Source organism: Alosa sapidissima, chromosome 16 (genome assembly GCF_018492685.1).
Source record: "Alosa sapidissima isolate fAloSap1 chromosome 16, fAloSap1.pri, whole genome shotgun sequence".
Classification (NCBI taxonomy): Eukaryota; Metazoa; Chordata; class Actinopteri; order Clupeiformes; family Clupeidae; genus Alosa; species Alosa sapidissima.
Window position 1 is genome coordinate 31,843,415 of NC_055972.1, and position 15,469 is coordinate 31,858,883.

General features: G+C 41.5%; 1 protein-coding gene across 3 annotated transcripts in view; it reads right to left on the reverse strand.

Annotated features, from left to right (window-relative positions):
• tp53bp2a (tumor protein p53 binding protein, 2a) overlaps positions 1-11,645 on the reverse strand; it is a 66,415-nt gene extending 54,770 nt beyond the window's left edge. For all 3 annotated transcript variants that reach the window (XM_042064782.1, XM_042064781.1, XM_042064780.1), the window contains exons 1-2: positions 11,063-11,645; positions 3,924-4,071 (exon numbers count right to left, since the gene is read on the reverse strand). In XM_042064782.1, the coding sequence (XP_041920716.1) occupies positions 3,924-4,071; positions 11,063-11,071 (157 nt within the window). In that variant the 5' untranslated portion in view covers positions 11,072-11,645. The remainder of the gene's footprint in view (positions 1-3,923; positions 4,072-11,062) is intronic.
• Between the last annotated feature and the right edge of the window lie 3,824 nt (positions 11,646-15,469).

The window sequence follows — 15,469 nt, forward strand, 5'->3', positions numbered from 1 at the left end:
GCGTATGTGCCTGTGCATGCATGCGTACATATGTCTACTGTGTGAGTATGTGTCATACGTATGATTACTGTGAATGTATGTGTGCGCGTGTGTATCTGTTTGTGCACATGTGTGCATATGAAATGGGTTAACATGACCCCTGGAGGCAAACATACAGAAAAAAATGGTCATCCTAGCCCCTGCAGTTCTCAAGATATTCACAGAGAACTGTGTCTGCCCTACCCTCCTTTCGGGGGCTACAGATCAAAACGAAAAACGACGGTTCCATGCTATCCATGTGGGGTTACATGCCCACCAAGTTTTGTGTACCCCGGTCTTTCAGTGTCCCGGGAATCCTTGTTGGTGTATGTCACTAAATGTACACATAAATTATTTTATTGTAAGGCCCCCCATGAACGAAAGTACACAAAACTTGGCATGCATTCGGAGGGTGTCATAATGATCCTCCACTTTTAATTTCGTGCAGTTTTGACCTTGTCAGCCAGAGATATTATGATGAAAACACCTAATTTTTTGCTTTTTAATTTTTAACTAGGTGGCGCTATACATGAAATAAGTAGTAATGGGATGGGCTGACATGCCCCCATAAGACCAACATACATAAAAAAGGTGGACCTCCTAGGCCCTACGGTTCTCGAGATATTCACAGAAAACTGTCTCCGGCCACCTACAGGCCAGTTGGTGTGCACATGAAATGGGTTAACATGACCCCTGGAGGCAAACATACGGAAAAAAATGGGTCATCCTAGGCCCTACAGTTCTCAAGATATTCACAGAGAACGGTGTCTGCCCTACCCTCCTTTCGGGGGGTCCAGTCCAGCGGGGGGGCTACAGATTAAAACGAAAAATGACGGTTCCATGCTATCCATGTGGGGGTACATGCCCACCAAGTTTTGTGTACCCCCACCCCCTTTTTTTGACTTTCCACTCTTGAGAAAATAGACTTTATTTCAGGTAAGTGTTTAGCTTTTTCTGCAGTTTGCTGACTGGTTGCTAAGCCAGCTTGACAACAGATAACAATCAGTCTGTCAGAAGTAGAAGCTAGCATAGGAAGTTCTGAAAGACTTGCTGCGTATAAAATATATTAAATTCTGTACGAAAACAACCACCAGCCTAATACAACCTTCCACAACGAGACAATGTTGTGTTATGACGTAGAGCGTTAAACAGAAAGGAACAAGCCCCATTTGGCTCCCATAGACATGAATTGCGATTAAGTGCTCCGACTATCCACAATCTTTGGTTAAGCATTTTTTTGCGATAATAATATAGTGTTAATTGTGGCGCCCCCTTTTGGCTGATTTGGGTCATAATCAGGTACATAGCTTATATGTGTCACATAGAATGAGCCTATGACGTTTTATTAAGATTGGCCAATCACACTGGCATACTGACAGCTGAAATTCAATTTGGCTGTTGGTGGCCATTTTTAAGAGCAAGCAAATTGGCAAGTTTAGAAAATATTTTTAAAGGCATCCACAGGGTATATGCAGGAATCATAGAGTTTAATTTACTACTTTTTACTACCTCCACAATATTTTTTTACTACCAACACGACATCAAGCAGCAGCCCTTTTTTTGGGGGGGGGGGGTTATGCAAAGCGCCACTTAGCCTACTACTTGCTATAAGGTATAAATCAATATTAGGTACACTAACAATTTCTAATTGTGATCATTAAGTATTGTCATTGTCAACAACAATGTTTTTTTGTAGTGTCGAGTTGAGTTTCAGTTGTCCTTAGCCCCTAGGTCATCACTGTGTCTGGAATGTTCATAAATTCAGTTATAAAAATAACTGTAAATATTGTTCTATTGTATTTAAAGTAGATTTAAAAAAAAAAAAAAAAAAAAAAAAAAAAAAAAAAAAAAAAAAAAATCACTACTCACTACTATCTTGCTTCATGTCCCTTCATTTGTCAAAAATGTTTTTTAACCTGACATACGCACTTTAAATGTGAATGCCATAAACTTAATTCACCATTAACTAGATTATTGGTTCTTCACGCAGTTGTTATCTAAATGCAGTGTTTTGTTAGCCTGACGAGCCAGACCCACATTAAAATGTAGGGTCTGGGCACTCACCGTTCGCAGTGCTCAGTCCGAGGGGCGGGATAATCGGTTGTCTTTCAAATTCCCTCTGGACGCAATAGGACAGCGGCAATGCTATGAGTCTCATGTGTTTCCCACCAGCGGAGCTAGTTGGCTAGTTAAAACGTTTGCCAACTTAATAAAAGCTTATCTCGTGTCACACTGTTCGCTAACAGCAACATCCATCTTATTTGTTTTCAAGTAGCAGGGAATTCAAGCCAATCCATTGCAACTCTGCCATCAATCATTATGTTAAGCCCACCTAACGACTCTATGCACGATTTCATTGGCCAGATTTAGTTTCGATTTCTGGAGCTCACAAGCCAACGGAGAGTTGCTAGACTAGCCCTGGCAGCAAAAGTAATTTGCTGCCGCTAGGGGCGCGTCTAGATTTCTAGGCTAGTGTTTTGTAGGCTATTTAAAGCATTTCACTCAGTTGTGGTGTAGGCCTATGTCTTGAGTGATCGCTGTCCCTTTAAATGTCTGGGACTTTAAATTACGTTTTAACTCCATGCTGTTTTTGTTGATCGACAATAAATGACACACGCACTTGCGTGGTTAAAAGCAAATTGTTTTCACTCGTTTTCTTGCAATTCCCACGTAACATTAGATACTACAGTAGGTCTAGGACGGTTACATTTAAAAAAAAATTTGTTGATTACTATGTCAGTGACTAACTTTCGTTCGAACTTTGTTACTGATGGGCTAGGTGGAATAATTTCATTATTGCACGGTTCTGGATGATCACAGTCAGATGGCAGCGCCACTGTCAGCTGAATGAAAGCTTACACTAGTCAAGTCCACAGTTGTTAAAACTTCCAGCTGAAGTAGCCTAGTGCGAACTGAGAGAGTTGCCTCCTATATTTTCTTAGCTGCTATCAGAGTGATGGGCTAACCTACATCTACCGCTCCTTTGCTACATGAACAAATATTATCAGAGGAGTGACAGAAGCACCGGGCATTTGACCAGCAGGCCCATATGATAAACACGCTGCTCTGGTTCCTCTGGTAGCCTGAGGTAGGGCCAAGATGACGTGAAAAAAACGAGTCGCCAAAAAGCATCCCTGCATCGCCCGCCCGAAAAAACTCTTCGGATCTGCACGATTCATAGAAGTCGCCCAAAGGAACGTGAAGGAGGCACCGAAAAGCGCGTTGTTTGCATCCCTGTAATATCAACTGAGGCGAAAATGTTGTTGGCGTCGCTGATAGGCTGTCAACCACGGAACGCTACACAGTTTACTTTTACGTCATTGCTATCAACTCCGACTGACTCAGGTCCTGTTAGCACGTATACATTTTTTAATTAGGTAAGATGAAGTTAAAACATGACACAAATATTAAGCAAAAAATGTAAACTCATTATATATTGAGGTGGTGATGAAAAATTTACTACCAAGTCATTGCCAATACCAGACATTTTACTACCGCGCGGACACCCTGATCCAATGCAGTTTCAATGCATTTGTTTTGGAGCCGAAGGACTAGCAACAGGCAAAAACAATCTCCAAAGAGCCAGGCTATGTACTGAACAGGTAATGTTGCACAATTCTCGCAATATGTCTCCTGGGCGCCAACAGCCAAATGCAGGCGGTGTACGAAATTTCACATTTTCATGTCAAACGGTTCTTCAGATATTGACATGTGGGATCTGTAGCACCCCCTTAAAGACGGAATTTCACAAAATTTAGTGCAAGTCCGAATTGTGATTGTGTGTACCAAGTTTGTATTTTTTAATTATTATGATTTTCATTGACTAAGAGTGAAAACTTACATTCTCCAGTGTTTGGGTACGAAGGTACAGAACTATACAGAATGATAAAGTTGCCAAATTTTACCTGATCCACGCCACATCTCTGCAAGGTGACAATCTATTTCTCCAGGCTCTTTGCACAGCTCCACCACATCACGGCACACTGTGTCAGGAGTGATGGGTACCTCTGTAAAATGCTGGTCATTGTTGCTGAGGTAAACAGTCAAAAACATCTGTGGAGGAAGGCAAAACACATCCTAAATTTAAAAATTCACTTAACCCATTTACTCCTAAAATGCCTGCTAAAAAACACCTATAGAATCCTATGGCATTCTAGACTAAATAACCTTATTTCCTGAGGGTTTTCTGAAAACATACTAAAAATTGTCAACGTCTACCAAAATTTAATATCTAAGCCTCTGTAGCACCTAGAAACATGAAATAAACAGCATGCTGCACTACGCAGCATCCAGCGGGAGAGTCAATGTTGCGCTATGCAGCATCCGCCAGGAGATAAAATGTTGCGTCATGCAGCATCCAGCACGAATGGGTTAAAGGGGAAATCCGGTGTAAAGTGGATTTTGGATGCTAGCATAACGATTTGAATGTTCGTTGGGGAGCAAAAAACGCTAATGCGATGTATTCTAAACTAGCCTGTTTTAAGCCGATGCTTTCAAAATGCTAACACTGGTAGTGATAGTCGTTTGCCGGTTTGTCTGTATACAGTCCTTTATAATAAACTATCTGTATACAAAGTTGTTGATGCCTCGTTTTATATATGTTAGGACCCTTATTATACTACCAAAGAAGTGTCGGGCTACTTAATGGTTCGTAAATGGTTTAAAATCTTTTTACCATGATAAATGCCATATCGCGACCAGTGTTAGCATTTTGGAAGCGTCGGCTAAAAACGGGCTAGTTTAGAATGCATCGGATTAGCGTTTTTTTTTGCTCCCCAACAAACTCATTATCATGCTAAGCATATCTTACACATATCATTTTACACCAGATTTCCCCTTCAACAGGGCTCGAGACCAACTTTTTGCATTGGTTATACTGGTGCGTCTAACTTATTTTTTTTTTAGGTGCATACCGAAAACATGTCCGTCTTCCACCCTACAAAGTTCGGGCAGGCTAGAAATAATAATATATAATATAAGATATATCTAATATAAGATAGATTAATCTAAGATATTAATGCCCAAACATGGCTTCCAAGATAAGGCATTGAGATAGGAGTGAAAAAGATATGAAAGCATTGGAATTTAACAAAACTAATTTACAGGTCTTAGTTTGGTACCTAAATATTAGGTAGACAAACTTTTATAAAAAATTAAAATGGTGCAGCAACCCTTTTCCTGGGGTGGTTAGGGATAACTTCAAGATTGTCTTGGTAGTGTGTAAGTCTAATTGAGTGTCACTTTAAGACGTCCCTTGCAGTTTTAACAAGGTTAAATATCGCAATTCATAATGTTTTCTACGTAGTTCGTTAAAATAAAGGTTCGTACTTCTCCTTGGGACAAGCACTTTTGAGTTTTGGAAAACACTTTTCCATTTACATCGGGACTTTGCAAACATTCAGTGTCAGAGTCAATAAAATGAATAGAGCCCTGCATGAGTAACCTACAGTAGATATTGACAAGCAGCTGCAACTAAGCACGCTAAGATCGACATCCAAACAGTATTCTAACGTTAGCTTAGAGATACGGCTTGATTGCATAACTTAACTTAGTTTAGTCTCCCCAATGTACTTTGTTGATAAGACCTTAGTAGAGTTAACTTGAATGCAACAGTTTTGAACAAATTTGCGCAGGATGGTCACAATGCTAAGCGGATTTAATAGCAATTTAGCCCGCCATCTTCTATGCGATACTTCTATGTGGCAACAACAATCCTTAAACAATTGTTAAATAAGGGATAATGTATAGAACGCCAGACATTATCGGGAAACAGGTCCTGACAGGGCAAACCGGACCCCGACGCGCAGCAGAGGGGTCTTGTTCCGCCCTGAAGGGACCTAACGTTAGAAGGGACCTAACGTTACTTGCAAGCCCATGTCTTCTTTCTTAAAACAAACAACTCAACTACCCTGCATCTTGTCATTTGCGTGAAACGTAGGCTAACGTTAGCCTCCGTTCTCATGGATCATAAGTCTCTTATTAAAATGATATGCTGAGGAATATGATAAAACACTTAACGTCACCCTATGTTATTTAGCCTACATGATTTCAGTTTTTCCTCTTGAGCATGAAAATAACATTTGTGGCATAACTTCGTAGCTTCATAATGCATGCTTCATATCCAAATGCCTGCCTACTTTATTGGCGTTTTAAACATTTTTAGCTTTTAACGGACACATCACAAAAGAATTAGAGGTCTCCTGTACCACACAGGGGAAATTCAGAATGCTTTTCTCTGCCAAAAGTTTCAAGCACCTTGCGTCTTTCTTTCAATGTCTTGCTATATGGCTCTGGGTTTGCTTGTCCTCAGAGTTCGTACTTAACAACGATTGTTAGGGACCTGAAACGGTCTATTGGCTATAGGGGAGCGTAGTGCGGGTAAAGTAGTGCTACACAATTGGCGTAATTGGCGAACGCGGCCAGTTGACGTACGTAATTTGGGCCTACCTGTGCTGGGCCGAATGTTTAGAGGGGAGAGATCCACACCGATTGTATTGTGTAGGTTTTGTTTTTGGCTTTTGTGTGTAGTTGCGTTGCAGTGTAGAGCTTTGGTTCCAACCATATTGATTAGTAAAGTGTATTGCAGCTTGCGTAGCAGGATAACAAATTTTGGCGCGATCGTTTTAACCCTGTTTTAAAGCGTTTTTGCGCTGGGGATTAGGCTGGAGTGTCACTGGTGTCTGGACCGAGGACATCGCCATGGAGAAACGACTGAATTGGCCTAGGGTCGGGACAGTATGACTCCAGAGGTATTGGTGAGTAAAGAGCTTGGTTCTTGGACACCGTGTAAAAATGGGTTCAAATATTGGGGGGCAAATGTTTAGGTATGGGGAAGCTTAATGATCGATTTGTCCTGTTGCAAGAACTGTTTCCACTTCACATAGTTGTTTTTTTGGTTGGATGATCTGGATAGATAGAGATAGAGATAGATACTTTATTGATCCCCGAGGGAAAATTCAAGATTCAAGGAAGGCCGATGTTTAGTTTGAGTTGGGGGCTTTGGTTGGGTTTTGAGACCGATTTGATACATTGCTGAAGTGTTGATTAAGTGCTAAATTATGAGCGTGTTGGATGACTTTTTGAGCGCTCCATCTGAGAGTTTGTTGTTGGCCTTGATGAAAGAGCAATTTTTTAATGTGGCAGATCACTACATGATTGAGATGAGACTGTCAAAATCTGCTAAAAAAAAAAAAAAAAAGAGCAATTAGTTGATTTTATTCGCGAACATTTAAAGTAGTAATTTCTGAAGTTCTACCATGGACTCTAACATTTTTTGTAGAAAACATGTCTTGGTTACCTTGTTTCAAGCCATTCTAGCGTGGTATAGAAAGCCTGCCGGAAGACTCAGCTCGATTTGCACCAGATCTCATTAATATTCAACAAGCTAAGCTGCTTGACTCTGATTGGCAGCTAGTCGGTTTCACTGTTATCAACTAATTTTACCTTCATGGCATGAACTTAGCTTGGCTAGCGAGTGCTAGCATTGTCCAGATGGACATAAAACATGCTAGGCTAGCGAGTGCATTAAACATGTATGACATAACACTTCCTTGAGTTGACAATAACGTTTTACTTATGGACTGGGCACTGGTCGTAGACTGCCGCGATGGTAGCCTACTGCTCCAGGCTTCCTTTTTGCCATTTGATCCTCAAGTCTGGGTTCTTGGGCAAAATGCATTGTTGAAGTTCTATTCATGCATAGCGCACAAGCCTGTTGACATTCAGCCATTCTTGCATATGACAACTGTCACAGAGCTAGACGAATTCTGTGGGCATGGTCTCAAATGGGCTAGCTCATGAATAATAATGAGCTCAATCAATTCCACGTCAAACTGAAGAGCTTTTGCAATTGGCCTGATTCCTCCGCTTATTTCTTTTCAGTGCCTAGAGCCGACAGAGGAGGTAGCTGTTCATTTTCACATTCAGGCACAAACACATATGGACCCATCATATTTCAAAAAATAGTAAAGTAAAAACAGTTTTGTGTGGCAGGGCACCTTTAAAGGACAAACAAGTGTTGCCTGGGGGTACACCATTAGACACAGGACCATCGTTCCAGTTTTACCCACGAAATCTAGCATGCCCTCTCCTGATAGTGGATTGACGTTCGAGCAGCAGAAAGAGCTGTTGCAAATGCAACTAGAACATAAGAAATTAGAGGCACAAGAAAGGGGAAAAGATTGTTTATTGCATAAGGAAATACAGCGCATCAGACTCAAACTGGTAACCGAAGGGAAAATTTCCTCCAGTGGCAGTGGTGGGAACTCCGGTTTAGCTGGTATGATAAAGCTCCTTTCCAAATTCAATGAATGTGACCCTGATGTATTTTTCTCCCTATTTGAAAATGTTGCCTCTGATCGGGAGTGGGATGACTAGGATAAAACTTTGCTTTTGCAAACTGTGTTGGTTGGGAAAGCGCAGGAGGCATTTGTTGCGTTGCCCGCTAGAGAAAGAAATATCAGAGTGTCAAAGATGCAGTTTTAAAATGTTACGAATTGATTCCAGAAGCCTATAGACAACGTTTACATTATTGGAGGAAGACCGATAGACAAACCCATGCTGAGGTAGCCAGAGAACTCAGTAGTTTTTTCCATCGCTGGCGTACGGCTGAAGGCATTGGCGATTTTGATGAATTGTGTGAGTTGGTCATTTTAGAGCAGTTTAAAAACATCTTGCCAGAGCGAATTGCCACTTATGTAAACGAGCATGAGGTTAGGACGACCGCTCAGGCTGCTGTCCTGGCTGATGGATTCGTGTTAACGCACAAAAAATATATGTGGGAACATCCGCCATGACATGAATACAGCCACAGACAATCGCCCTGGTCATTTTAAAGCAGGTTCTTCTTGGAGACCCGATCCAACTCGTAGCAGAGCGAGGGATATGGATGCCGAGAACAAATGTCACTACTGTTTAGAACTGGGCCATTAGAAAAAAAGTGCCCAATTTTGAGTGCTCGTAATGAGAGCAAAGCGGGCAGCGGTAAACCTGCAGGCTGCGTCTCTTCCGAGTTTACCTGCAATGTGTTTACAAGGTGTTAGATCAAATGTTGCTCTGTTAACCGTGTCGTGAGCAGCCTGATGCACCAGTAGAGAAGATTGACCTTGGAAAACAGAAGTGTCTGACGTCGTGAATTATACTCCATTTATCATGGAGGGTTCTGTCTCACTGGTTGGCGATGCTCAGAGAGTCCCAGTTAAAATTCTGCAGGATACGGGAGCCTCAGAGTCTTTTATTAGTGAATCTGTTCTGCCTTTCTCTTCAGCTTCAAACACGGGGAATGTTTTAATTCGTGGAATTGGTCTTCAACCATTTTCAGTGCCATTGCATAAGATTCAGTTGTTTTCAGGGTTTTTCAATGGGTACTCTGGTCTTTATTCTGTTGTGCAACAGGTTTTAGAACCCTATTATTTGATGTTTAGACTCAATTTGCCCATGCCTTGTTAGTTCTAAAAATAAAATTCTACAACAGATTGCCCAATAAGAAATAAAGGCCTGCCTCGAATACAGGCCTGCCCCAAATAAAGACCTGTGCTTTGCACAGGCTAAGTAATTAAAAGACCCAGGTCACAATTTGAGGATTTACGGTAAGAGGGTCGGATCGCGGGTCGGGTATAATTTTGTCTTAATTAATATTCGCGGTCCGAGTTGCGGTCAGGTTGATTATAATATCGGGCGAGCTTGGGCCGCTTGTGACCAAACCCGCGCAACACTGGTAGTAGTAGTAGGAGGCACTATTACATTCAGTATCAAACCACCTAGATGTGGTGGGGGCGGCGCAAAACAGGGTCGGGGGCCTTCATGCACTGTAGAACGCTTAGTTTGTGGAGAGACAGCAGATGCAAGGAAAGTCTAGGGCTAGGCGCTCACCCTTACGACGTAAGGTGCACCAGTGCGACCCAGGAAAAATTGTAGTCGTACCCCTAAACATTTTGGTCACATGTGCAAACAAATTGGTCACACTCTAGAGCCCTGCAGCAGGTGGGGGGTTACACTTTCTGTAAGGGGCAACAATGGATGAATAAGGTCTGCTTTTATAAAAGAACATAAGTAGATGAATAAAGTCTGTTTTTATATCAAGTTTATATAAGTGCAATACAGTGCATAATAATATGCATTTCTCATTCATGGACTCATCTAATAAATCAAAACAATTTGATACCCGAGTTTGTATGTTTATTATTCTTTTTTTTTAGCATAGTCTACTGTGATGGTTATTTTAACATTCCAATTACGTTTTGACACCCTAAATATAACGTTTTTTAGAGGGTTTTTTTACTGCAAACAAATGGGGACATTCTCTAAAGGTTGCCCCTTGTTTTTATTTACATGTTTCGGGGAACGTTACTGCAACCAAATTGGAACGTTCTCTAAATGTTGCCCCTAGATTACCATAAAACAAACATTGGGAGAACGTTCTGTAAACCAATACCAAAAAGTATAATTTCCGTCAGAAAAACTTTCCTTGCAAACATATAGGACAACCAAAGGAACTTTCAAGCAAGGTTCCCATAACAAAACAAAAAACGTTCGCCTAACGTTCTGATGACTAAAAACTGCAGAGATAATAACACATGTTCATTCTACAAATCGGATCAATCAGCTGAACAAGTAAGTAGCAGGGCTATCCTGTAGAAAGCCGATTTTCAGCCAAACTTTCCTAGTAAGATCTCTTTGATTTGACGAACCGTCAAATAGTTTTGTTGCAGACTTGTTTAAACTGACTGCACACACGTCATTGACTTAAAATCGACCGAATATGTGCCGTGTAGCAGATATGCAACTAAGTTTAAATCGATACGCTATCGTTGACGTACGTGTTAGAAAGGTGCATTAGCTAACATTATCTCATGCTTTACGTTAACGTTATCTAGGGTTTCTGCCATTTCCGTGTAACGCTAAGCAAGCTAACTATGAGCTAACGCTAAAGTTACACTTCCAGAAAGAACGGTTTCATTAACGTTGAGTGGCAGTAAATTAATGTTAACTCCCAAATGTAACATTAGAGTTGGTCAAAGAAAATGTATCCTGGCATTAAACTCACCGGCATCATCTTGGCGTCGAGCAGTCAATTATTCACGTTAACCTTAAAGTTAGAGGCTAATCGTGGCTCCCAGGAAAGCGTCGTATAATTCCTGTAATCCAGGAGTAAACTGCATTCGTTCATGGAAGACTTTATAACTCTTTGCAGGAGAGTTAACGTTATCCTACCGTTGCTTAACTATTTAACGTTGCATTCACTTTATCTAAACATTCGTAGTCTAACGTTGAATGTTCCAAAAAGATTCAATGGGTGCGCTATTTGAATTTTTTTCGGGAGATTGACCTGTTGTGATGAAATAGGAGACTGTTGCCAGAAAAGTTTTCTCTTGCTAGCTACGTTCTATAGCTTAGCTATCAGCTAGGTTCTAAGCATCTCGGTGACGTTCCAAGTTTTGTCAGCTTTCAACAACTATCGCCTATCTTGATCGAAAACTTCGCAGCCTTGATTCAAATTGTGGCTACTCATCCACAAACAAATGGTTAACGGTACATTTAAATCCAACAATAACGACGCTTAAGAGGTTTCGATGCGTTTCAAGAACCTGCCGTCCAACCCAGGGTGACGTAGTACTAAATTCATCCCTTTGGAATTTCAGACCCGCCTCTCACACCTTATGCCTGCGCAACTCCTCGTATCCTATTATTTAAGACTGCAAAGTACAAACCCCAACAATTTTGACAGCCTCACTCATTATAGGCTACACTGCTCAAAAAATAAATAAAATAACACTTTGAAAACACATCAGATCTTAATGGGGGGAAATCATTCTGGATATCTGTGATAAGGACTGGTAATGTGTTAGGAATGAAAGGATGCTACATCGTTTTTTGGAAATGAAAATGATCAACCTACAGAGGGCTGAATTCAAAGACCCCCCAAAAAATCAAAGTGAAAAAATAATGTGGCAGGCTAGTTCATTTTGCCTAAATTTCATCGCAGGTAATCAGTAGTTTATCCTCACTGTGTGGTGCAACCTGTGGTGCACACGGTGTGGTGCAACCTGGCAGTGTTGGATAGACCAAAACATATCAGTATAGTGTATATATATATATATATATATATATATATATATACTCTTTTGATCCCGTGAGGGAAATTTGGTCTCTGCATTTAACCCAATACGTGAATTAGTGAAACACACACAGCGAGGTGAAGCACACACTAATCCCGGCGCAGTGAGCTGCCTGCTACAACAGAGGCGCTCGGGGAGCAGTGAGGGGTTGCCTTGCTCAAGGACACTTCAGCCGTGGCCCACTGGTCAGGGCTCGAACCGGCAACCCTCCGGTTACAAGTCCAGAGTGCTAACCAGTGGGCCACAGCTGCCCGGCGGGGGCAATGGATCAAAACGATATCCCATGGTGTTCTATTGAATTTAAGTCAGCCTGTCTTGTGGAATTTCCTCCATGCTCTTGAGACTGTGCTGGGAGACACAGCAATCCTGGCAATGGAACGTATTGGTATGCCATTCTGGAGGGGTTGGACTTCCCGTGCAACCTTCTGTAGGCTCCAGATAATGGCTTATGCTACCAGTAGTGACACTGACCCTAGCCAAATGCGAAACTAGTGAAAAATCAGTGTGACTGACTTGACGCTACTCCTATGAAACAGTGTTTTTTTGAGCAGTATTTTAATGTAGCCTAAGCTGATTTACTGAACCTAAAACAAATTCTGTGGCTAAGTTATTATTATGTCCGCCGCGCAGCGAAGCTTACAATCCATACATTTTTTTGTATGTTGGTCTTAAGGGGCCATGTCAACCCATCCCATAACCACTCATTTGATGTATAGCGCCACCTAGTTACAAATGAAAAAGCAAAAATGAAGTGCATGGTCAAAACTGCATGAAATTGGAGGTGTAGGATGACACCCTCTGAATGCATGCCAAGTTTCGTGGAATTCGGTTCATGGGGGACCATACAATAAATGAATATATGTGTACGTGACTGTACACTACGCATGCACACACACACACTCATGAACACACGCAAACACACACATAAAGATACATGCACACACATGCAGGCACACACCAGGGCTCTACACTAACATTTTTTTTCACAGGAGCACTTGTGCGCCAAAGTTAAAAAATGTAGGAGCACAGACAAAAATTTGGGCGCACAGTCAGTTCTGTACTTAACTTACACATAATTTAACATTATACTGCAGCTAACAGTTAAACATGCCAGTGCACCAATTGCGAATATTAAGAATGACTGACAACATTTAGGCTACAGGTAACAGGATTTTAAAGATCAGTGCCTACTTTATTTTCAGTCTGTTCTATTTTCCTACATTTTGTTAATGTAAAATAATATAATACATTGCCATATTTGCATTTAGCCTGTATATCAAGTATCCTGCCAAATGTAGGCTAATTTATTTATTTGTGAATCCATCTATAGCTAATCCAAATATGCCCATGGTGACCTGTCACTGCATACTGCCTAATACTACTACTAAAACAGTCCATTTCCTCTTCCACAAAACCCAACATAGGCTAATCAAGGATATATGTTTTATACTTATAGTTTTTATTTGAAATATCTGCATTGATGGGGGCAGTAGGCAAACGTTAGGCCTACTTTTGTTTTGCACTTCAGCTTGTATTCGGTGTAAACAAACAAGCATGCGTGGAAGCCTGGAGTTGTCAGTAGCGTTCTACCTTTGAATAAAACGGGAGTATCACGGGAGGCTACTTTTGTGCCGGTTCGCTACAGCTATATTTTGCATATTGCAGCCAATACGTCAACTGGGCTAAAAGGTTACCTTTCCTTCTCTCACTGCATTCTCAGAATCTCATCCTGTTCCTCCTATATCCAATGAATTCGGTGGATAGAAGAACTAATTTCTTCAATCTTTGCATCTTGGCTGGCTAGTCTAACTTTCCGCTTTTTCCTGCGCGTCCTTGGATTTGATAGAAGCGACTACTAGCGAGTCACAACGCGAAACTGCTATGGGAGGTGTAGTTTTTATGCTGCATTCGCGACGTGATTCTATGGTTTGCACCAGTAATATTTCTCGATGTTGCGGTGTATTTTGTAGACAAACATTGACATGATTAGAAGTCATTCGCACCAGTGCGCCTAAATATTTTTTTGCACTCCCACGGCATCATTTTTACCCGCATGTGCGAGTGAAATGGGCGCACTGTAGAGCCCTGCACACACACAAGCACAGACACACACACATGCAGGCACACACACACACAAGCACAGACACACACACACAGATACACACATGCACACGCGCGCACACATAAACACACACACACACACATAAAGACACACGCACACACAGTAGACATGCAGGCATACGCATGCACACACAGAGGCACGCACACACAGACTCACATGCACGCGCACACACACACACACACAAATACAAACACGTACACACACACACACACACACACACAAGCGAACAGAGATGGGAAGTAACAAAGTGCAAATACTTCGTTACTGTACTCAAGTAGATTTTTCAGATATTTATACTTTACTATTTATTTTTGAGGCGACTTTTTACTTTTACTCCTTACATTTTAACACGAATATTGATACTTTCTACTCCTTACATTTTACAAAACTGGCTCGTTACTTTAATTTCAAATAATTTCAGTGGAGTTACCGTTATTATTTTTCAAGTCATCAATAGCGAATTCAATCTAATTGGATGGGAATATACGTTGCACTTGACGGACCACTACAAGATGACTCGACAGATTTGGGGAACGTTAGCATTAGGGCTGAAACGATTCATCGAGTTACTCGAATAACTCGATTACAAAAATTACTCAAGGCAAAAACCCTGCCTCGAAGCCTCGTTAAATTCCTATGACACGCACTATACGCGCAGGGATTTTATTGTTCCAAATGGACCGTTGTTCGGGAAGCACACCACTAGCGCGTGAATCGTGATACATTCTGAATCATAGATTATGTCTATGTTCTGAATTAGCTGGCGCGATGGCGGAGTCAAGATGTCCATAAATGGCAGAGAATGTCTAAAGTTTTCAAGTAAAGTTTTGGGATCATTACATACTCAAAAAAGGAAAAGAACAAGCATCTGAACCGAAAACATGCACTCCATGCTGTTTCACCAAGCGTCAATAAAGTAGGCTATCTATCAATCTATCTAGCCCATAGACTGTATAGAACTGGACAGTGTGGCTGCATTCTGCAGTGTTCTATGGAATTGAAGCCGCCGAGGTGATGCCATCTTGGAAAATTTGGAGCCAATTTGAAGTGCGGCTGCGCAGCAAAAGTTGAAGCATGCGCAGTGAAGAGGAGTCACGGTCAGGCACGCCCACTCAGTTGCCACTCAGCAAGTTAAACACGCCCCTTGTCAAGTGAAACCCGCCCCCTTCTCCTTTCCACAACGCAGGTCGACTCGGCGCCGAAGGCTAGCTGG